This window comes from Chelonoidis abingdonii, chromosome 4 (assembly GCF_003597395.2).
Source record: "Chelonoidis abingdonii isolate Lonesome George chromosome 4, CheloAbing_2.0, whole genome shotgun sequence".
Classification (NCBI taxonomy): domain Eukaryota; kingdom Metazoa; phylum Chordata; order Testudines; family Testudinidae; genus Chelonoidis; species Chelonoidis abingdonii.
The window spans coordinates 65,734,519-65,759,969 of NC_133772.1; the positions used below are offsets into that span (position 1 = coordinate 65,734,519).

At 41.1% G+C, this 25,451-nt stretch overlaps 1 protein-coding gene across 1 annotated transcript in view; it reads right to left on the reverse strand.

Moving 5' to 3' along the window:
* The window catches only part of SLC6A5 (solute carrier family 6 member 5), a 60,559-nt gene extending 36,125 nt beyond the window's left edge, over positions 1–24,434 (reverse strand). Inside the window, exons 1-7 of the mRNA XM_032794580.2 lie at positions 23,928–24,434; positions 22,001–22,139; positions 19,189–19,320; positions 18,530–18,703; positions 13,563–13,704; positions 12,998–13,130; positions 3,073–3,207 (exon numbers count right to left, since the gene is read on the reverse strand). Of these exons, the coding sequence (XP_032650471.1) occupies positions 3,073–3,207; positions 12,998–13,130; positions 13,563–13,704; positions 18,530–18,703; positions 19,189–19,320; positions 22,001–22,139; positions 23,928–24,434 (1,362 nt within the window). The remainder of the gene's footprint in view (positions 1–3,072; positions 3,208–12,997; positions 13,131–13,562; positions 13,705–18,529; positions 18,704–19,188; positions 19,321–22,000; positions 22,140–23,927) is intronic.
* Positions 24,435–25,451: the final 1,017 nt, after the last annotated feature.

The window sequence follows — 25,451 nt, forward strand, 5'->3', positions numbered from 1 at the left end:
TTTTTTCCTTTCTACCTCTCTCTGGTAAACTAGTTAAAAAATCTCCGTTAACCAAGCAGCCCTGAGGAAGCAGCCTGAGCTGCAGCATTCCAGTCAGTAAGCTGCAGAGGGGGCAGCCAGCACAAGAAAGCAGGAACAATGAGTTCCAAGGAAGCCATAAACAGAAACGCGCAAGGCTAAAGCCATAAAAAAGACAAACATAGAGATGAATGAAACTATAATGCAAAAATAGCCAAAAAAAAAAGGGCCCCCCAAAAAATAAAGCGGCCCACTAAAAAAACCCAAAAAGCGAAAAAGGCTGCCCACAGAAAAAAATAAATAAATAAAAATAAAAAAGAAAAAAAAAGCATAACTGAAATTAGCAAAGGCTAAGCCAAATGTTCAGCCAACCCTAACAACCCTCCACCAGGTACAGTTTCCCATCCCAGGAAATTTCCCATCTACAAGGCAAGTGATGAGGCCTTCTTAAAAAAATATATCAGACACTGTCCATGCTATAGGTCGTTACAGACTTTTTCTAAGAAACATGAGGGCAAGCCTCATATGCCATTTATGGGCCTGATATTCAAGTGCTTAGCACCTGCATTAGGGGCCAAATTTTCAAGAAGAGATCAGCACCTCATTTGGTACAGCAGGTCAACATTTTTTCAAATGTTTGATCATTTTATTACATCTAAATTTTTAATATTTGATTTTCAACACAAATAACTGAACCAAAACTTGTCCAATGTTGGGTTTGTGTCCTGCAATAAAAATGATTGTCATTTTTATCATGACTGAAAAAATTCATGATTATATTTTCAAAAAATGTCAATCCCAGCAGCTTTCAAACTGTTGACACTTGTGGCCAGATTTTCAGATTTTTGGAAATCTGTCCACTTATTTCTGTATATAAACTGGAGTGTAGAAAAAGATTTACTACGCGCTACAACACAGGGATTAAAACAATCCAATATAAGAAAGTAGCATGAGAAAAACCCACCCATAAAACCTAACAGTTTTCCAAAGCTGTGGTTTCACAATACAACCGTGTCCACAACGTCATGTCAGGAAGATGATTTTAATGTCCTTGGAAAATTGGCATTTTCTGAGATCTCAGCAATTTGAAACCAAATTTCTACAACACCTGAACTGATTTCAATGTTAATTCTGAAAACCTGACTCCAACTCTAAGCTCAGACTTGAATTTGATCACTAAAATCTAACCTAAAACTTAATATGCTCCATGGATGAATGTTCTCCATGGACCCATCTGCAATCAGTATTCAAAGTAAAAACTATACATGTACCATCTTTGAGGTTTTAATTTACTAGCTGCTCTATAAACTACTGTTTTCAAACATCGTTGAAACTGTATGGGAGGAGCCATTTGAAGCTGAAGAAATAACCTTTCTTCCATCCTTTCCCATTCATGTTTCTAGTGTTTAGCAGTACTGTAAGGGACAGGGAAGAGTTTGTTACGGCCTAGCTAGGGCCTGATAATTCTGTCCTTGAGAAGGCAATTAGAGGTTGCTGTCGCTGGTGTAATCTGCTTTTAACGGTTAGAACCGCGTTAGCCTGGGAAGCCCCTGTGTATATGGGAAGTGCTGAAGCCCCTGGCCCTCTGCCCAAAAGGCGCCCCGACTGTTGGAAAGCCCCTAAATGCATAAGCATGAGCTGCTTTACATGCCATTAACATAAAGCTATATTTGCCAGGTATTGTTTTGCTGCTTTGGACTCAGCTCCCCGCTTTGTGATAGCAACGTGTGGAGTCCCCGTTGCGGGTGTGTTACTTTACCTTCATTAAAAGCCATATCACTCACAGTGTCTGTGTGTGCCTTGTCCTTGCAGAGCACTCAGGCACGTAACAAGTACATATAGATATAAAAAATTCTTCAACCCTAACCTTTATATATAGTTAAGGGTTCTAGTTACCTATGATATTGGTTATAACAGATGTTCTATACCTGCACATTTGCATTTTATATAAAGCAAAATTACTGATGGAGTAGAGTTACGTAACCTGATCTGATAGTGATCAAAGTAGGATTCACTTTTCAGAATAATCTTAATTTTTTCCAGTGTGTATTAAATCATCTGCCATGAACCCTAAAGTAATCTACACACAAAAAAACACACAACAAAAAACACCACCACAACCTTTGGTAAATTGTTCCAAGGATTAATTATCCTCACTGTCAAATATATACAATTTATTTCCAGTCTGAATTTGTCTAGTTTCAACTTACAGCCATTGGATCATGTTATACCTTTCTCTGCTAGTTTGAAGAGCCTATTACTAAATAGGTGTTCCCCATGTAGATACTTAAAGGCAGTAATCAGTCACCCCTTAACCTTCTCTTTAAGCTGAATAGATTGAGCTCTTTTCTAATCCTTTAATCATTCTCGTGGCTCTTCTCTGAACCCTCTTAATTTATCAACATCTTTCCTGAACTGTGGGCATCAGAACTGGACATGGTGTTCCAGCAGTGATGGCACCACTGGCAAATACAGAGGTAAAATAACCTCTCTACTCCTACTCCAGATTCCCTTTTATGTATCCTAGGATCAGATGAACTCTTTTGGCCACAGCATCCCATTGGGAGTGCAAGTTCAGCTGACTAGCCACCATGACCCCCCACATCTTTTTCAGAGTCACTGCTTCCCAGATAGATTCCCCCATCCCGTAAGTATGGCTTATCGTCTTTGTTCCCAGAAGCATACATTTACGCTCAGTTGTATTAAAACACATGATTTGCTTGCCTCCAGTTTATCAAGTGATCCAGATCACTCTGTATCAGTGACCTGTCCTCTTCATTATTTAGCACTCCCCCAGTTTGTGTCATCCATCACACTTCTATTCTTAAATACCCTGCTTGGGGAAGTCACCTAAGATACATACCAGTCACAATAACACATCTTAATGTAACACATGAAACATACAATAAATTAGTGATAGGAAAACAAGATTCCACAGATGACATTTTCAAACACCAATACTCCACATCTTAAATATGTTTGTAATAAGCAGTAATAAGTCTGATAGGGAAAATAAACTCATATAAAGTGTTGTAAGTGGAATAATGAGCCCACCATAGCATCAGTTAGTTTCTCCCACTTAGGCGTGATGAAATACCAGATTCCAGCCCCAGCTCCTGGCAAGGTTACTCCTCTGATAAGCAGGATGATGAGCACTACATAAGGGAATGTAGCAGTAAAATACACGACCTAGAAAGATCACAAAATGTTATTGATTTGGATTTGTATGAGGAGACAAAAATAAGAGTAGTCCACCACTATCTAGAAATAGCAATTTCCCAGCCACATACATTGACAAATTAGCCCAGAGGAGGAGAAGAGAGGGAAGACAACAGGTTTATTTCCCAGGGATCCTGACAATGCTGTCATTGTTACACCACTTGTTGCTAGTGGCAATAGCAAAGGCACTAAAGATTAAGTGCAGAGAGCTGGAGTGGTAGATAGTTAAGGGAAGGGCTGTGGAGCAGAGCCCAGAGCTGGAGCATGGAGCTGCTCCAAAGCAGTGGAGCTGCAGGTTTTTGCCTGGAGCTGGAGCAGAGCCGGAGTACAGCTCCCAAGCCCTGGTTAAGGGAGAAAGGGGAAGAGATAAAAGTTGGAGTTTACAACCAAATTCAAACATCCTCAGCTGGTGTAAATCAACATCGCTCTGTGAGAATAAAGTGAGCTAGGCCAATTTACACTGGTGAAGGATCTAGCCTCTCTCATTTTCCAATATCGGCTAAATCTGCAGTGTTTTTATTTGCACTTCTTAATTAATGTTTTAATTCTTTATAAGTTTTATGGGCCTGATCCAAAGCTCATTGAAGTCAGTGGAAATAATCCCATTAATTTTGGATTAGGTCCTAAGTATCTAATGGCCTGAACACATTTGATCTATCATTTAAATTATGAATTATTCAGTACACTGATATGTAGAGTTGTTCCAGTTGGTCATATAAAAAAAGCTGAGTGAGTCAAGATCTGCTACAGGCTATGGTGTAGGGTCTAAAACCTGAAATCTTTTATATCCTGCAGCTCCTGAAACTCTTATTGGGACTGAGATCTTTCACCGCAACCCCCTTAATTGAGATGACTTTTGAACATACCTTCGTAGTTTCCATCTCACTTGAACCCATTGGTAGCCTACTCCTCTCTGTCTCCTAAGCTTTTGTACAAGGAACCCCTGCTGGAGAGTTTCATTGGAATACATGGAGCATCCAGAGGCCATAAATTTGGTATTTTTTGTCTCATTGCAGTGTTAATACAAAATTATGATTGTGCCAAAGCATAATCATTTATACAGTTCAGAACCATGTGTCATAAATAGATAGCTAAGGGTTAATGTTTCTTTTACCTGTAAAGGGTTAACAAAGGGAACCAAACACCTGACCAGAGGACCAATCAGAAAACTGGATTTTTTAAAAGCTTAAGGGAGGGAATTGTGTGGGTCTTCTTTGTCTTGGGTCTGTGTCTTTTTTTCTGTGTCTCAGCTATCTATTTATAGCCAAGATACCTAGAAATTTTGGATGGGGCACGACGATAAAGATCCAAGCTGGTAAATGAAGCCTTGAACGTCATGCAAAGGACATACTCCTAGATTTTGGGACGCTAAAGATACACAGAATTTGGAGAAAGGGCTATATATAGACAACGGGACGCGCAATGTCGGATGAGACAGGAGAAAGATAGAACACTGAAACGCCAGATATCGAGTATATAAATAATTTTTCATGCTATTCCGCTAGTGATTAGAAGAGCGAGCAGAAGAGAGGTTTGGTGTAAGAAAGGAGCAAGAGAAACTTAGCTATTTCTAGTTCATTCATATCTGCCAACTGGGTCTTACACATTATAGGCACTTAACGCGAACTTATGAAGATACGATCGAAAATAAAAGATTCACTTGAAGCAATAGAATTAATTCAATTGCGATCAGTACACATCAGGCAAGAATAACACACAGGATACTAAATATAAAGTGCTTATCGTTATGTAATTACAATTCAAGAGTAACAATAACGAAAACACTACAGTCTAAGGACTTAGAGATAACAGCCAGGAAGAAACAGAGAGAGCCAGCTAATTAGCATAGATCACGACACAGAGGACACCTATAACCACACTGACAAAAACCCGAAGCAATGAGCTCCAAGAAAACAACAACAAAATCCTGACTCAGAGCGAGAGAGCTATGCGAAAGAGACTAACTCAGGAAATAAACAAAAGAGAAGAGCTGAATGAAAAAAGAAACAAACATCACAACTGCGCGAATCACAAAAGATGAGAACGAGGAGAGCAAGCACAATGGAATGCACCACCATACGAAACAAACAATGAGAATGACTTCAGCCCCATCAAATCACAGATTAGAATACCAGAGGGAGACACTACATCGGACAAGTCGAGACCCGAGATATACGAACCAGCAAGCATACAGCAACACACATACAACAACTCCGTCACAAAGAATACTTCCTGCGCACACACATGCACAGAAATTATCCGCAAAGTAAAAGCAGGAGAGAACGGAACCTCTTAGAAAGGAAAGCTAGATGTCAATTGAGAGGTACAAGACACTCTAGAAGACAGATCATGTAGAGCTGAGGTACACAACCTCAGTGGACCATATACAAAAAGAGCTGGCAAGCTAGCCCACAGGAAAATGAACGAATAATAACTGTTTAAAAGCAGATACAAGGACACTCACCAGACCGATACAAGTCCTGAGTTGCAGAGTCCAGGACCCACAAAGTGGAAACGATGAGATGGTCATTCCAACACGCCGACGGACGTTGGAAGCATTATGAGGCATGATACAGAGAAACCAAGCTTCACATCCATGACGAACTGCTGCAACCTACCTCATAAAAAATGGAGCAGTTCTGGATGGGTTGTTCCTGAGGAACCATAAGCACGGTAAACACTCCTAGATGGAAAAACCCAAAACTCACCGAAGAGAGAGAGATGCTGCGGGGAGATTGAGCCAAGGATGTGAAGTCGAGCAGAATAGCAAGAAAAGCCTCTGTAAAGGGGAATGAAAACCCCAGGGGGCACATCCGACATAAACCCTACAACCGAGGGCAAGCCGCAAAAACCTCACTACAACCCAAATGGAAGCCACGAGAGCAACCTAGTCTCTTCCACCCGTTCACGCAGTCTCGCCAATAAGATTACCTCAACCCAGTGAACCCGTTAGCTGGATAGATCTATAAGTGTAATGTAAATCTGGACCATATAAAGCCAACGCCCAAGCGAACCCCACCTGGTGGCAAGTCATAAACAACCTACCATCACAACTAAAGATCCAGGCCAAGATACCTCTCAAAATCCCTGGAAAGCAAAGAGAACATTTGAGAGTGGGGAAGAAGGTTACCAGCCATCAGTGGCAAAGACACGGGGCATCAATGTCAGCTATCCACCAAGTCCTTCGCGGATCCCAAACTCACAACCCAAAGCCAAAGTGACCAAATTTACCCCTTCAGTGTCAACAAACTGTAAGGACTTGCCTACAGCTGAACTGCCTGTTCCAGTACAAAGCTGGTCAAGAATGTTGGACTTTTGCAGTCTATGGACAAATTATTCCCATCCCCAATGCTAACTGGGGAAGACTTGCCAAGCGCCAGAGAAGTGGGCCCAGAGAGAGTGGGAATAGGTTACACCAGCAAACCAGGCAGAGATCCAAGACTGCATCCCTAGTTCCTGAGTCCGCCACAGGGAACCCATCTGTGTTAACCAGAGACCCAGACAGAAGTAATAGGACCCGGAATCCCATGCCAAACGGCTGAACCAATACACACACCGTCCAGTCCAGCCCGGAAACTGAACAGCAACCAGCACCAGCATCGCAACCACATCTCAACTGCCAACTACCAGAAGGGGACCAGTCGACCTGAAACTGGCAGAAGCAAGCAGACAACCAACTGGAAAGGAGAGCGCAGCCAGAGCCCCTGAAATACCCACCAGTGCACCAGCGGATCGGTGGTACACCATCAGCAAACGAAATACCCCACCACATACATCACTGTCCAGAGGAACCAGCCAGTCCACAGTCTGAGAAGAAACTGTGTCCCCGAGCCTCAAGGAACAGTTCCAGAACTGACACAGGAAGCCAGATGAAGCCTTCAGAAAGCTTGGGTGGCAGCACGGAACAACCCACCGCCTAGCAGCTCTCTAACGATCACCGGTTTGTTATAGACCAAGACTTTTGATAACAAGAAATCCTTCTGTGGAGACACCAGGAAGAAGCAAGCAGAACAAAGGACGGTGGTGTATGCCAAACGAAGGACCAGGGGAGCTATTAAGCTTAGCCATGATCATACCCAGTGGCCAATGCTGGGGAACAGACAAAGACAGGTGGGAAGTCTTCCACTGGAGGAGGGATGGGCAAGGAATTTGCACAGTATGTCTGTCTTCGTGAGGTTGCCAAAGAGTGGGAAAGTCCCAAATCTGGTCAAGACCCCCTCCAGCCACTCCCCAATAATGAGGTCCCATTTCAGCGAGTGCTTGAATATTCTGGATCCTTTCCCAAGAGAAGAAGCCCAAGAAACAGTAACGACTGACTTCGGAACTTTGCTACAACCCAATGCCGAAGCAGTAAGCTCTAAGCAACACTAGGCTATAGAGCGAGGCCAGGCCCGTAACAGACATTTTCGCTAACAGTTTGGCCATACCGATATCCTTACAGATTAGGATCTAATTACCTGGCGGCACAAATGAAAAAATTGTGGAGACTCATGGGATGAACACTTGCGTGCTCACCCGGTACGCAACCATCAAACCAATGCCGTGGAAAGGTTTAAATGGAACTTTGGGGCCATGAATCTGTAAATTCATGAATGTAAATACCCAATGACTGGGAACCTAGTGTTGTAGCAGATATGCTCATTGCTTATACTGTACCACATCCAGTTTAGGGTTTTCAACGCATTGAACTTGTGTATGGCACGAAGTTAAGGGGCCATTACAGTTTGGAAAGCAACAAAGGAGGAGGTTTACACCCTCTCCAGGAAGGAACATAATAGACTTTAGTAAGCAAAACCTACAAAGCACCCTTCCGAACCATTCTTTAAGCGCCTTGCAGATGAAAAACCTAAAGGACACTCAGGAAAGAGCAAAAGCTGGTAGATAAAACAACCAAGAGGACCGTTCCATTCAAGAGAGGAGACCAGAGTTAGGTCCTTGAAGGCGCAACAGGTCCAAAAGCAGGAAGCATCAATGGCAGGGCCCATTCACGTCCAAGGAGCCGCCTGGGAGCTGTTAACTACCATTGCATTTCCCAAACCAACCCAAGTGTACTGAGATTAATATCTCTCAAGCTCTTACTTTTATTCCAGAGACTTACAGGTTTGTCAGTTTACAGTCCAGGGAGGAGATGACGCTGAGTGGCCTGACGGTGTCTACTACGACGGGAAAAAAGACGGTGGCGTGCCATGCCAAAAGACAATGCTATAAAATCATTTAGTTACCCGATAAACTCTAGTGCTGGGCAAATAAATTAATGAAATAGTTTACTCAATAAATTTCATCTCTTTTTTTCAGCCTACAAACAGATCACAATTTTCTGTATTTACTGATTCCAAATTCTACGTGAATTTCAATAGCAAATAATTCTTGTGCCTGGTCATTTGGTTGTAAATATTTAAAATTTGTGCTGTAATCACTATGTCACATGACTTTTAATGAGACATATGCTTAAGTCATTTTTAAAAGGAATTTAAGCTCCTTAATCACTTAGTTATGAAAATATGTATAATCATCGAATATTTGTGATCATGGCATGTGTGGAAGAAACATCTTAACAAAAGCACAGTCTCAAAATCTGTATTGACTTTAATGATACTAGAAGCATTTTTCATGGAACTTCAGTCAATAAACACTCAGCACATTATTAACACAGTTATAGATAATATTAATTATGATGCATTCATGCTGATATAAATGCATAGCAAATGAATAAGCCATGACTAACTGTGTGTTTTGAAGCGTTTTTGGTTAGGAATCTTGATATTTATCTCTTCCAAAAAAAATAAAATTTGAAAACGCCTAGATTTTGAGTTGGCAGTAGACATTGCACCACTGAGTTATTCCCAAAATAGATACACACCTGACTGGAAAGTCCAAACAGTAATACAGTTTTCACTGAATAATAATTACTCATCAAAAAGGAACATGCAGTTGCAAAGCTTATGATGGTGGCCAGTGGAAAATTGCAGTTAAAAGAAAAATAAGATGCTGCAGTTTTCAGATACCTGAAATATGCCATTTTTCTAATTAATTAAGGTGAAAAATAAGATTGCCACTGTATGGCTTCCTAATTCAGTGTACTGCTTCCCATATGATGTTAGACAGTCTTTGTGACAAATATTTCCAATTAAAAAATAAAGTAGGAAAGGGGATAATTCTACATCCCTTTCTTTTATTTCATTCAAATTGCTTTTAAGATCTGAATTTGGCTTGTACTATTTGAAAGGTAGCATCATTAAAGAGTGCATTCTACCAAATGAATGCCCAACCCCAACTGGACACAAAGGACTATTATGAAAACCCTAGGCACCATTCATCCCTAATATAACTCCTTTATTGTCAGAGGAGTAACACTAGACATGAATGTGGCCCAGTAACTAGAAAAACTGGATGGCTCAGCCTTTCATCTCTAAGGACTTGTCTACATGAGAAAGTTGCACTGCTTTAAAGGTGTCATTTTTAAACCTATTTAGGTAAATTGGTACAGAAGTTTGAATGGGCACTCATTTCAGTTTAAACCAGGCTCATTTCAGTTTAGCTGCAGCTTTGAGCCAGGTCACTATAGGCCTCTCCTTCCAAGGTATCACAAGTCTTTCAAGAGGTGAACTCTACAGGACAGGCTTGTGGCAGACTGGTAGGGCCCTGGATCTTCATTCCTTCTGGCCAGACTAAACCTGTTCTGTGGCTACATGGAGAATTTCAATCTTCAATGCTGACAAGCCAGAGTTTTTCCATGAACTCTAGGTTCATTAAAAGAACCAGTTTTACTACTATATGCAAGTCTCAGTTTATTCATTTCTGGATCTTTGTTCCCACACCCTTCACAAAGCAACTTTTCCCATCATACCTGGAGTGCCAAGCCCTGCTCCCACCCCTGCAAATTCCAGCATTGCCAACTTCAAGAGATAAAATCATGAGTCAGACTCCCAAAAATCATGAGATTTGCCTTAAAATCAGGACATCTTAAAAAAAAAGATTATATTGTATTTTTTAGGTCAGTCTCTTGATTTTTGAACTTTCCCGTGGTGTGTACATGTGACAATTAACATTGCCCACTCCCCCACGTGTACTGGTGATTTTAGGCCTCTGATGCAGGAGCTCTCACTCCCCACATCTGCCCATCTCCTGTCCAGCAATTAATCCTGTCTCCCAATTGGGTGGCTCCAGGCCCCAGCATGCCAAGCGCGGGCTTGGGACAGCATGCCACGGGGGGCGCTCTGCTGGCCACCGAGAGGGCAGGCGTACCCACGGAGAGTCCACTGGTCCCGCGGCTTCGGTGGAGCTGCAGGACCAATGGACCCTCCGCAGGCATGCCTGCGGGAGGTCCACCAGAGCCACAGGACCAGCAGACCGCAGGACCAGCGGACCCTCCCCAAGCACGCCTGTGGGAGGTCCACTGGAGCCATGGGACCGGTGACCGGCAGAGTGCCCCTCGCAGCAGGCCACCATGCTTGGAGCGGCGAAATGTCTAGAGCCACCCCTGCTCCCAATCCCATCAGTTTTCTCCCTACCCAACCTCCCCTCAGTTCATCCCCACCACCTCAGTTCATCCCCACTACTGCATCAACCCTTACCATCCTCATTTCATCCTTCCAGCACTCACTCCATTTGCTCAGAATCCATCATCAGTCCAGCCCCCTCCACCCCATCAGCCCTCATCCTCTTCATTTCAGCCCGTCCCCTGTAGCCTCCAGCCTCACCTCTGCTCCTTAGGGTTCTTCACCCTCTCCGGTCCTGAGAGTGCTGAAGTGGGGATCCCTCTCCCACGTCCCAGGCTGGCAGGGGAGCAGCCACTCAGGGCCGTCAGCTGGAGCCCTGGCTGCACATATCATTTCTAAGTAAAATTACGCCTCACTTTTAGAGCTCTACATGTCAGGCTTTTATTCCAGTTGATGCTTATTTGAGGTTGGCCCTACTCTGCTTCTATCTTTCTCAGATGACATTTCTCTTCCCTACTGGGGTGTAGCCAGCTGTCTCTTGTTAGCTTGCTAGCTTTGTTTATCTGATATGTAAATGAATTATTTTCTTTCAAAGTACTTTGGAATTAACTGCCCGGTGGAGAAACCACATTTCTTTCTTTAGGATGGGGTAACTAATGTTTGATTGGAAACATTTGTGGAGTGGCTGAAAAAAATACCCTGACAGAAAGTTATCTTGTGAGACACGAATGAGGCTTAATTTTAGTTAGAAATTGTACCTTCTGTACTCAATTTGAAAGAGTTGTCATGTCTGAAATTCCACAGTTACAATGTAATAACTATTTCTTGAGAAACCAGGGGTGTCTGGACTCAGATTTGAACTTGACTACCCCAGTTTATGAAGTGAAGTTGCTTAATTTCCATGACTGCAGAAATGATTGTTACTGCATAGACATTTCCCATAATTGCAGAATGTCACTGTAATTGTTAATGGGGCTTTCATTATGAACACTAAACAGAAATATGAAAGGTTGTCCAAGTCTCCTGGAAACATAATTGCCAAATACATGAAAAAGAAGTGGATTAGTGTTCAAGCCTCTGCAGATCTGGGAGTGAACATCCCACCAAAAATATCTGCCAATTTCCACTGGCTTTCTAGTTAATCAGGAATGTAGGAGCAAATACTAAGAATATTTCACTAAAATTTAGTTATTGGGGTTCTCAAATTCATTGCACCACGACCCCCTTCTGACAACAAAAATTACTTCACAACTCCAGGGTGGGGGACCAAAGCATGAGCCCACCTGAGCCCAGCCGTCCTGGGCAGGGAGGAGGGTGGGCCAAACCCAAGGGCTTCAGCCCCACGTGGGGGGGGTGTCTATAACCTGAGCCCTACCACCCAGGGCTGAAGACCTTGAGCTTTGGCCCCAGGTGTTGGGGCTTGCACTTTGGCTTGTGCCTCAGATGGTCGTGCTTGGGCTTGAGTTTCGGCCCAGTCCCCAGCAAATCTAACATCAGCCATGGCAACCCAATTAAAACAGGTTTGTGACCCATTCTGGGGTCCTGACCCACAGTTTGAGAACCACTGAGTTCTGGGATGCAATCCTGCACCTAGAATTCCCCCTGAAGTGAACAGAAATCTTGTGTAGAGCTGGGCACATAACAGATGTTTTGGTTCATTGGCAATTCCAAAAAAAACCAAACACACCCATTTGGGGTTGCACCAAAGATGGCACTTTTCAAAATTGTTGGCAAATCAAAAAGAAAGCAAATAGTTTCTGCTCAAACAAAATGTTTTATTTTGTTTTTAAGAATTAATATTTTTTAAAATTTTCTTAAAGGAGATTTTGAAATGAAAAATCATTTTGAATCAAAAATCAAAATGTTTTATTTTTTAAATTGCAAAATGAAATATTTCAATTTTTTCATAATTTTGACCAAAAGAATTCAGTGAAATCAACGCAAATTTTCAAAATGTTTTGGTGTCACCAAATCTGCATTTTTGCTCAAAGAAGGTTTTTGTTAAAACATTTTCCCAGCTCCCACCTTGAGTGACAAGGAAAATAGGCCTGGATTCAAAATGAGATCACTTCACAAACTTCCCATAAAATGGGATCATCCCCTTTCAAAATGTTCCATAAAGTAACACCAGCATCTCTTCCTGCCATTTTCCACTGGCCCTGCTGATGGTACTTAGTAAGTCCAACTTCCAGTCAAGTCCCATAAAAACTTTTGCTTTTAGCAACTTTCAACTGATTCACTGTCTTAAACTATAAGCGCTACGGATTTAAAGCAACATAGTGTACTGTTACTGGTTTACTGTGGTAAAGTAATATTCTCACTTTTCCCGATGTCTTGATTCCTTTAGCCAGAGATGCGTACACAATCGCCCAAGCCAGAAAGAGAGCAAGTGCCAAGGGCCACCTGATTTCACCAGGATATTCAATCCCTGCAGAAATCTTCAATACAAAGTACCTGAGAGTCAAAAAGTTAGTGACAATGATTGCAAGCTGCATTCTCCCAGTGTAAGGATCTACATTAGACATTGCTTATAGTGCTGAGAAGTTTCTTTGAGCTACCCCAAAGGCTTCAGTAAAATTCACCATGTATTGTTATACCTTTTATTAATAATTATTGTTTATTATTATTTATGTGCATTGTGGCAGTGCCTAACAGAGACAGTCATGCACCTGGACTGCATTGTGCTAGGTACTGTACAAAACAAAACAAAAAGATGGTCCTTTTAATCTTGAAACTTAGCTCTTATCTTTCATGCCTGAAGGACAGTTCTCACATGCTGTAGTTCGTGTCTTCTGGAACCAATCATAAGTGATGCACTCAATTTAACCCCCAGACTTCATTAGCAGAAAAGTAACCTGACATTTTCTAATCAAATAGGGGTCTTACTTGAAGTACTCTTCACTTCCACTGACAAAAGTCTTGTTTCCTTGGCTGGTGAAGTTAACCATAGTCAAGTTTGGATAGGCACTCATACAGAAAGTAGAGTTCTTGATCTGTATATTTGGGTGGTCATCAATGATGCACGAATCTGTTAAGAAAAGGTACAAATAAGGTACTGGACTAAACATTTTTGGGACTGATGGGGACAACTCTGAACAGACACGTATAATATAGATCTATTTAATGGTGATATGTTACGTTTCTATAGCACCTTGGAACCAAGGATCTCAATTCATTTTATAAATATAATTTTTATTAAGTCTCAATACCCATCTCAGATAGTTGGCACTGTTATCCTTTTTTTCACCAATGGGTAATCTAAGGCACAGAGAGGTTTAGGGACTTGAGTGAATGGGAGATATGGGTGAGCAAATAATGTAGAATTTACCCCCAGTTCACTTACCCAAGGACAATATTAAACTGAGGCAACACTGAAAACAGAACCCAGGAGTCTCATCCACTAAACAGATGTAAATACAGAGACAGAGATTCAACAAAAATTTCACCTATGAAAAACAATTGTACTCCAAAACACACCACTGTAAATGTTAAATAAGGTAATATGGTTGAATCTTAGCCACATATGGGTCCAAACCAAACCCTAAGATCTATTTTGGGAGAGTTTGGATTCAGATATAAGTGTTACGTTGATACTTATCCTTACAACATTCCAATAAATTCCAGATCTGAAAATCCCCAGACTTTAAAGGTCTTCAAAACAGATGTGAATCCATGTGTGATCTGGGTCTACTTTAGCCTGAACAGAAGCCCTCTGCGATTACAGAAATGATGGTCTTTGCCCAAGTTCTCAAAGATCACCAACAAGCATAAAACAAACAAGTTTGTTAATTCAAGATATTTCATTTGAGTAGGAACTATAAATTTTCTAAGCTGCATTGCCAACAGATGGCTAGCGTAGTCTCCCTCTCTCTTGATATTTATCTATATCTTCTGAAGCTCAAAAACTTCCTAACTCAGAACTTACATAATTCTAAACCACTATGTTCAGTTACACTAAACAGAATGATTCTGTTCAGGGTAACTCCTTCCTGAAGATATCATTACTGGCAATTTTAATAATTATTTGAGACCATACAAAAGAAACATGAAATACAAAAATATTTCGTAGGTGTTTAAGCATTGCCAGCAAGGCATCACTTCCCATTTGTATTGCCTGACACAGCCAAGCTAAGCTCTCTGATAAGAGGAAAGCCCAGACTTCTCTGAAATGGATATTGTCACATTGCAAAGCAATAAGCAAAAAAGGATGTGTTGAGCTGTCATCTCCTTTCCCCCCAGACTCTAATGATATCACCAAGTCTATGATTCCCCTGAGCTCTACCTGCAGGCATATATGGAGACCAGCAAAAGTGACCTTAGGTGTCACCCTATGAAACCTACTACGAGCTTGTTGCAGTTAGATGTATAATTTGATATTTTCTGTTTCTAGCACCAATTTCAAAGCTACTTACTTGTTTGTGATCATAGTTCTATAGCTCTCTAAGGCTTATTCTCAAAGGCAATGAGAAGAGACAAGTCTAATACTTCTGTAAAATATATTCCCTGAGAGTGTGTGCGCCTGCATCCACAAGCGAGAGCAAGGGGTATATGTACAGGTGCACACGGTTTTAGATTGGATTGGAAGGTTTTCCTTAAATAGAATATTAATTATAGTGTCTGTCTATGCATGCAAAGTGCACAAATATACAGGACACACTATAATAATATATCTACTTAAAGAAAACCTTCCAATCCAATGTAAACCCATGTGTACCTGTGCACATACACCTTGCTGTCATGCACACAGAATAAATTATACAGATGTATTAGAAACATCTCTCCCCATTTCCAATGAGACTAAGCCTTAGAGATCCATAGCACAATGAACAATAAGAGGCTTTGAAATCTCTGCTACAAACAGAAACTATTAATCTACACTTCTAACTGCAACCAGCTGATAAGTGGTTTCATAGGGTGACACCTAAGGTCACTTTTGCTGCACTGCAGCAACTCTGCACGGCATTAACATTTGGTAGCTTAGTTCTGTAAAGCTTTCGGTTTCCTTGCACTATCCTCTTAAAACCAGCAGAGGGCACAATTGTACTTTCAAGTATAAGCCCCTGCAATCATGTATAAATAAGTCTTCTCATGCAGTGCTATTGATCAAAACTGAACGTACAACAGAAACAAGGATTACATTACCTTGGAAGATGTTAACATGAAATTACATTTACATGGACAAACATTCATAATTAAAACCATACTTTTTTGAAATCAGGAAAGATAAGAGCAATTTAATTAAGTCCAGTGGTAACCGTGCTTGCTTTTCTGTAGAAGAAAGCTGAGACCAATCTCTGGCCTTTCAAGACCTGACACTAATTTTTGAAGATAGACAAAACTTTTCAGTTGCTGAGCAAGTTGAAGGATAAACGTGTTAGAGAAACTGACCACATTAAACCGACAAGAAAACCTGCAGATGGCACTCCCCAACTTTACAGATAGAAATAGAGGATCCTTAAAATGAGATCTGATCATCCCTGTGCTATATCTTTATAAGACAAAGCCCTTATATTCAACAACCCGTTTAGAACCATGCTTAACTTTAAGCACTCGAGGAGTCACACTGTCTTCCATGGGGCATTTCATACCTAAGGATAAGCACATTGCTCAAGCGCTTTGCTGAATCGGATCCATAACACTGCATTCAGATTATACTCTCTCAGGCTTCTTTGACACTGAAGGGATAAAATATTTTAAGGGAGTTTAATGGTTTACATTTTCACCTTTAAAAGAGGCCAATGTTTACAAATTTTCAAGCAAATATATGAAAATCATTCATTGGCTTTATGAATTAGCACACAGTTCAACAGCTGTCTTTGCTAGGTGCCTGAAAAGAAAAGGGGGGCTGGGCTGCTTATCTGGAGGTCCCAGGCAGATGTGAAAGACAGACTTCAGAACATTAGAAGCGTGAGTCAGATTGTACTATGGATCAAATGCAACCCTAGCGTAATCACTCAACTCCATCGAAACAATTGGGATTGTAGCAGGGCTGAATTTGTCCCTATGCTCCCATTTGAAATTGGTCCCCAAGGACCCTTTTCTACTGACATCAACAGTATAGGATCAAATCCTAAAAGTTCAGACCTCCGGTGAATGATCAGTAATTATTAACATTTCCCTAACTTGATGTTTTAGTAGTTATAAATTATTTGTGTTACCCCAGTGCCTAAGAGCCCTATATCTGTACAACATGGGGTTTAAACCTCAGAAGCAATGTCTTTGTTTCTTATTATGTTTCCATTGTGTCCTGTAAAGCTGAGCTAATAAATCATAAGGTGTAACATATTCCATTAATTTTTCTCCCTATCCAGTTTGTGCATCATTCACTAACAGGTCACAGATTTCTTGAATGTATTAGTTATTTGAAATTAGATAATAAATAATTTCTGTAAATAATTCTGAATCTGTAGCTTGTGCATGCACAATGCATTGTGAGCTCTCAAGACTGGCAATGCAAGCAGTTTAGATTGGATACACAAACCGCTTAATAGGTTTCCTTTCCCTGTCCAAATGAAACTCTTGGAATCAGGTGCTCTGGCGGAACACTACAGTTATAAATTGGAAACTGGCTTTCCTTAAACAGCCACTTAAAATCCACTATTGAGTAATAAGCAAGTGACCATTCTTGCTAGCACACTCCTTTGCTGGAATATTTTCAGGACTCAAACACAATAGAGATGCAAATACAGTTAAAGTAAGTTTGATTAAAAAGATTAATCAATATAAAAATTGAATGTATCAGTTTTATAAAAGCCAGATCTGAAACCATTGAAGTCAATGGGAGCCTTTCCATTTACTCACATGAAATCTGGACAGGGCCCTAAATCTGCCACAGCAGAGTTTTAGTGGATTGTACAATGGTCATAGTCATAAAATGAAACGTGATTCTGGCCTGCTTTGCTCCAGCAGATCAGGAGGGAAACTTGGGAAAGATTTATTCTTGACGAGTTAGAAATTAAAGCAAAGGGACTACTTTGTGGATGAAATGGATTCAACTGAGCTGGTCAGCACTGAATCACAGTACACAAACGACATTTGTCTTCTATCCCCCACCCTCCCAAAACATATTTTAAAAATTATTTGTTGTTAAAGATATTTTATAAGCAGCACTTAATAAATAATACCTAATCATAAATGATTCATCGAAATGCTCCATGGCACAAGCAGGTGACTGCCATAGCACTTCGTCTCAGTGCACTAAAATTCATCTCACATTGGAAGCACAGACGGAAGGAACCTAAAAGGAACTTGCAAGTACCATATTACTGTCAAAAAGAGCTGATAAAAAAAAATGCCATTTATTTTTGTGGGAAGTGTAAAACTCCCTCCCCCCACACACACACACTAATTTTCAGTTTTTAGATTTTGTTTGTTTCTGTTTTCTAAACCTGTTTTCAGTAAAATTCTTTGGCTTTCAGTAAAAATTGTAAGTTTTCATAAAAAGTCAAAAACTTTTACTGAAAATCAAAACTTTTCACCAATAATATTTTGGTTTCCAGCTTCCAATTTTTCATGGAAGAACTGAAAAAAAAATTGACAAAAATCCATTTTGGCCAAAAGGTCATTTTGGACCTTCTTTATTATGGGTTTCTTTCCAAAATAAAAAACAAACAAACAAAATCCAACCAATGGATATAAGAGAAGAGTGCATGATTATACAGATCACTTCAAACCAACTGCATCAAATGACGCTGCCAATGACATTCAGGATCTGACTTAAGTGGGATTGTTGTCGAAATAAGGACTGCAGTGTGAGTTCCTAATAAAGAGTCATAGGTACAATATCTCCTCTGACCCAACTTGTAAGGAACGTCCTTTAAAATAAAATTTTTAAAAAGTGTGTCACAACTTACCTAATAAAAGTTTTCTTTTATCTTTGCAGTCTGGTGTATTCCAAGGATTGGTGCAGGAAGCCCAGGGTAATACACGGACAAAGGATGCAAAAAGGTAGAAAAGTGTGTAGCACATAATAATATTATAGTATATGGCTATTAGAACAGAGATGATCAGCATAGCAATGCCACAGCCTGAAAAAGAAAGGAGACGAAAGGTTAATACAATCGCACATATTCCTGATTACAAACCTATACTATCAATGGATTGTAAAATATCCAAACCTGACCATATCATTGGCAGAAAGACATTTTTCAGCTGTTGCACATACAAAATCCATTTCCCTGAAGGCCCAGCAACAATACCCCAGCATAGGCTATGCAAGTCACTTATTGAATACAGATCAGTATATATTTTTTTAAAGTTCTGTTATATAAAATAATGATATCATTGTGAAATTAACACAAAATATTATTTGGATTTCCTAAGAAAAGAGGACAAGTTAAATTAACATTCCCTTTTGCAATAACATTCCAAGGTCAAATGAAGACTGCAATGCATGGTTCAAGTGACGATGCCATGACAAATAAAATCCTTTACAAATATCTGTTAAAGCTTGAGGCAACTCACACTGCTCTACAAACATTCACTTAAACATGAAGGGGAGGCTGATGCTCACCTTGTAAGGCTGGGATGGCTTTCCAGACAGACACAGGTCCCTGACTAGCAAACTGCCCCAGTGAAACTTCCAGGAAGAAAATGGGTATTCCAGCTAGTGCCAGCATCATCAAGTAAGGGATGAGAAATGCACCTTGGGGAAAAAGAAGAAAGATCTGAACTGCAGTGGGAAAATGCTCAAGCTGCGTAATTCTCAGCATCAAACACCAATCAAGTTAACAAAGATTCCTGGTATTTAGGAACCTTAAAAGAACATGCTCCACTAGCGTATTAGCGGATGAAAAAGGCTGCTGCAGTGGGAACACCGCACACTCTAATCTGTTTAGAAGGGACACTGTAGGGCGTTTTGTTTCAGTAAATTAATCTTAAACATACTGCTCACTGCCATGCATTTGACTAACTCATTAAGAAGGGCTAGTACTGTGTCTTGAGAAAAGTCCTGTTCTAATTACATGAATCAGTCCTTATTCATTCTCCGGGAGATTTTATTTCTTTACTTTCCACATTCCAGGGGTTCTTATTTTGTCTGGAAATGAATACTAGTCTCGCTGCAGGTGGTAACCCTGATTTAATTAATTAGCGTCAATTCCCCTCATCATCAACTGCAACTTGCTTTCTTGTCTGTGTTTGAAGGTAACCAGTCTCCGGTGAGCTTGAGGGCCAAGGGCGGCTCCAGACCCCAGCACGCCAAGCGCGTGCTTGGGGGCCGCAGGCGGTTCCGGTGGACCTCCCGCAGGCACCCGCCGTTGTGCTTGGGGCGATATAATGGCTAGAGCCGCCCCTGGTGAGGGCAAGAGTCATTGGTGCAACCAGCTGGAGTGATCAATGTGGGGAAAAAGACAACTTTACACTCATCATGCCGAGATTCTGGTATATTAGAACAACAGTAGGGATCTAAATCCAGGCTGAGATGAGCAAGCATGCTCTTCTGTAACAAGCAACCAAAAGTCCAGGGTACCTTATAGACTAGCCAGATGTATTGGAGCATAAGCTTTCCTGGGTGAATACCTACGTCCTGAGACGCATGTAACAGCTTGCCCAGAAGGGTTAACAATGAGAGTGCCAGTCACTGTCCCCCTCCAATGTTGTCTGTATTTTTTTCTTTTAATCTTTCTATAACACAATTGTATTCAACAGGAAATTGGTTAACGCCAGTAAACCCTAGAAAGGCTTAGGAAGAGTCATCATATGTAGTACATACAAGACTTCCCAACAGAACCTCTGTAGCCAGTTATTAATTACTGCGAGGGCAGGTGAGCCAGATTTCGAGGCAATAAATGTGCTTCTTTGGAAAAGTCACTTAATTAATCTTGGCTACCACTTTGGTGATCATAAAAGTTTGTTTAAATATATATTCGTTGCATTCCTGGAGTTTATTTCCAAATCAAGGATTTAAACTATTGGGATCTCTTTCAGAGAGTTTAGTCTTACTACTGCCGAAAAACTGCTCTTAAAGCGGAAGAATCACTTTGATACACGCAGAGAATATGTGCGCAGGCACATACACATTCCGTTGCAAAATGCTGTATCGGCTTGAGCGCAAAAAATGAAGACCTAGATTCTGAGTGTCATAAGCTACGCGTGTTTGCATCCAAATTCAGTACAATCCTTGATTTTTCATATTTACAGTAAGCTACAATGTGTGTGGAAAATGTGATATTTTTAAAAGGGTGGGGGCGGAATAAAACCTATCTTATATTTTATATACGCTTATTTGTGCCAAAGAATGACCTACTGAGCTCCGATGTATAAAGGATTTAAGTGAAAGTTCTACATTTCCTTTTATAAAATGAATAAAGGAATTTCGCTGCAAAAGCTCTTATATAACGGAGTTCAGTAAGTCATTGTTTGGCAAAAATACGTGAATGAGCCACTTCTTACAAACTGAAGGATTTTTAGTCTATCTGGTATTTTAAACAATTACAGGCGTGTTTACTATATTTTAGCATATGACAGTGGTAAGAGTTGCTTGATTACCGCAACCGTTTCACAAAAAAAAAAAAAAAAAAAAAAAGCCCGCTCGTTGTCTGTAAGACTTTGTTGGACTCAACAGAAAAGGCTATTTAAATCTGATTAGAAGTTTTCAAGTCAAACTGCGTTTTCTATAATAAAACGGTTTAAGCAGCACAACTGCACACTGCTTTTTCAGCACATTTATTATATGTATACGTTACTTTGTTTAACATTATTCAGACTTTTTAAAATGTACTGTTTCTGAGATAGTGAAATGGGGTTTAAAATAAATGAGCAGTTCGACCTAAAATATTATTGAGGATTGATTTTGATTCAGATTTTGCAGAGATTTCCCCTTATTTTGGGTTCTCCTATTTTTCCTTCGCTTTCCAAAGCCAAGTATTTGGATTAGAACCGCTTCTGTGCGATTGAATTTAAATTCACGCTTTTATTTTAATTTATACTTTGGCTGGAACGTTCTTAATCAAGTGAAAACCAGTGCTCAAAGTTTATCAGTGTGTTTGTTCATTTCCTCTCTCTCTCTCTCTGGCCAGTATTAAGCAGGAAAGGATCTCCCTTAAAAAAAAAAAAAAAAGCTCAGAACATGCTATTTTCTAAGGACCATTGATGTCAATGTGAATTTTAGCTTTTAAAAAATGATGGTTTGATCTAGCCCTAAATCTTTGATTGACACAGGATATTCGTTGATATGTTTTGAAGAGCGGGTGTTGGGGGGAGGTCTTTTCCCAGGCACTTTCCTCTCTCCCCAGTCCCCTTCCCTCCCCCTCCCCTACAAGTTATTTGCTGGCTCAGTATTGCTTGAAGAGCAGCAGGGTGTATAAAGACAGGAAAAGCCATACCTCCCCCATTCTTAAAGGCCAGGTACGGGAACCTCCAGACATTGCCCAGCCCCACTGCATAACCCACCATGGAGAGAATGAAGTCCATCTTGCTAGACCAGTTCCCTCGGGCTTTATTTTCATCCCCTTTATCGTCCTCCTGAAGGGTGGAGGGGAAAAACACATTGTCAACGTGGCTGTTTTCAGATCAAACAAAACTCTCAGTTCTGCAATTACCTGGCGCCGCAAGAAGACGTTATTACAGACCAGCTGCTCCGGGGAGGTGAGAGGGAGAATATATCCAATACAAAGAGATATTACTATATATAACAAGCAGACTCCCCGTCTTCACCCTCCTACCTCCCCATGCAATCTACACCAATAGTTCTGTGCGCTCTCGGTTTCACTGGATACAATCACTTAGCTCTGAATCTGGCTCCTGCTGAGGATTTTTGTCATTGACTTCAGTGGAAGCGACAGAGGACCTCAGTTTAGGCATTGTTTCAAATTGGAGAGGGGTTACTGATAGCGAGAACTATTCGGCCCAGTGCTTCTTAATCCTTCCATGTGAGTTCAATGAACAGCCATGAATTTTCTCCTGGTGTATCTGATATTTAAATTCCAGGGCTCTGAATTTTTATTCCAGCTCCTGACCGATGGGCAGAGAACTGGTTTCTGTTGCGATTCTTTCTGGGGGAAAAAATCTAACCCAGGTGAGATATATTTGGCGTATACCTGAGCTGCTTTGCTCTTCTGCGGATCGTGCTGCTCTGAGGAGAACGATCCCCCCAGTGAGACAGAACTGATTGGTCCTCAGGAGCCAGATCCTGAGCACCAGTAGAGTCAGTAGAACTCCTCCACAGTTTGGCATCATGGAAACATCCTTTAGTCTGGTATAAAGCTAGACCATCTCGCTCTCTCCCGCTCCACCCCACCCCAGCAAAGATCTTTGTTGAATGATCCCGGGTCGCCTCTTTCTCTTGAATACGAATGTCCCCAGTCCATGTGGAAGAGAAAGCGCAGCGCCGTTCCCATCGCATTGGTAATAGCAAAGAGCTCTGCAGCCCAGAGTAAGGCTGTCTCCCGGATTATATTCCACTGGGAGAAGCCCCTGCTAGGGGAGAGTGTGAGGTGAGCGTTAGCCACATTTTCACATCGTTCAGCAATGCCTAGGAGCAGCTCACTGACCCTAAATAACAAGCGAGCTGTCTGAGAGGGAGTGATTGATCACCAATCCCAGCCCGGTCGCTGGTCAGGGACAGGGTTTGGTAGGGTTTGTGCAATGGCTGGCTGATTTTGTTCTTGTTTTTGGTTACAGTTTCCAATGCGTTACAGGCAGTAACATCCGCAGAGGTGTTAGCGCAATGCAAAGCCTTTATAAACGGGGCCAGTGAACGGCAGGGCAATCTCTTGGTATTTGATACCAGAAAGGGAGCGTTGACCTGAAAAAAACTAAGTAAACAAACTTTTCTTCCTATCATGAAGGAGACCATGTGCAACTGAATTCAACCACAAGTATTCTGAGCTCCCTTATTTCGTTCTGGGCAAATTCTGATGGTTTTTATCGCCTATTTTAAGAGAACTACCCCATTGCAGCTGAGCTTTAGGGGCAGGCACCACTCAGTACGCGCCTTTGAATTCGCTTGGAACTATAGATCATCCATTTTCCTATTGTTAACAAATTATTATTAATCAGCAGCAAAGAAACTCCCGTTGCATAATTTCAGTCACACCATTTTCTTTCTATAAGAGGGTCCTTTTGAGAGGGAGAGATTATCAGTAATTGCCCCCCTTGGACTGTGCCCAAATCACCTTTTTTGTGTTAGGCATTTAGAACTTGGAATCCAAATACATATGTACTTTAACGAGCTTTGCTCAATGGTGTCAAAACACATGTGATCTACCCGGTTCACTTAGAGGAGAGGAAAGCGACAGAGAAATAACTTACCCCGTTAACACTGCCAGGCAGAACAGAAGTGTTCCCATCTGTGCCCAAAACCACGGTGCTCTGGCTCATGGTCACCCAACCGCTGTTGGCATTGTTTTGCTCCAATGTGCTCTTACCAAGACTTTGATTAGCTTCACCGTCTGTGCTTTGCAAAGCGGGGATTTTGCAGTGGAGAATACTGACTTGCTCTTGGTTTCCTGCGCTGGGGATGTTCTTTAGCGGAAAGGTTTCTACAGAATCTTTTCGGGTAGTGGAGTTGGCTTGGACTGGGGTGCTGCTGAGCTTGCAGATCCCAGTTTTGGTCCTCTCCAAATCGTTCGGTTTGGCTTCTTCAGATAGAGAGATTTTGTTGTCGCTGGAGAGAGATCTGGAGACTTTCGCCAACTGGGACGGGGCTTTTGAAGGTAGGTTCTGCTGTTCATTTTCAGGGCTGGTTCCTATAACTCCCGTACCTTCAATTTGTCCACGGGCAACTGTTTCAGGGCTGTTGACAACCTTCTTGTTCATATCCGTTTGACTGGTGTAATCCTAAAATGACATCACATACTTTACACCGAAAAAAGCGTTAAGATTTTGTTTTTCGATAGTTCACAAATAAGCACTGTGCATAAAACTGCGATGCAATTTTGCTGCTAACCGTGGTTAGGAAGGTTTTGCAGTATTCTCAGTCTACATGGCTCTCTTCGGTAGCCTTATCACATTACACGCTAATATTCTGAGAAGCTAACCGGGAGACTGCAAACCTATAATTCTAGACAATGTTTCTACAGCCCTGCACCTCCAAACCTTGTTGGATTTCACATCACGACTGTAGAATGCTCCCTTTCCCTATCACCGTTGCAGAAAGCTTCTTTAATTTTACGCCCCATTTCCTTTCTGTCATTCAACAATGCACACTGGCTTTTTATAGGCAATAAACAAGCTGCCCTGTAGGCAGCTAGAGATGCTGCAACCAAACGAAATAGCTGGTATAATGTTGGTTAGCATTCCCGATATTCCCAATGAAGTTACGAGATTCATTCTAAATATGGAAAAGACAACACGATGAAGGGATATTCTACACCAAAACAAATGCTGGATTATTATTCTAAAATAAGCTTTCGAAATCACGGCTCGTTTTAAAGATCTAAAATTTTCGAAAACAGCAGATAGCCTGATTAGTTAAATATTATTAGTTACAAACAAACAGGCTGCTAAATCTCACTATTTAACAATTTCTTGTTAAAAATGTGTGCCCTTCTTTGTTTTACACTGTCACGTCTCAAAGGAAGAAAATTGCCCAATGCAGTTTTCTTCGCATATATCCTTCTTATCTTTAACAATCTCCAAACCCACCCAGTGTCAGCTAATGAAACGTCTGCATAGAACTCGATAGCGATGTTCTGAGGTCCGAAGTACATACGTTTCTGAATACGTTCTCTTTCTTCTCTTATGATGGCTATTATTATAGGTTGAGAAAGGTTTTTTCCACAGTGGAAAGTAGCCTTTCAGCACCCTGGACAGTTCCTATTTGAAACCAGCTCC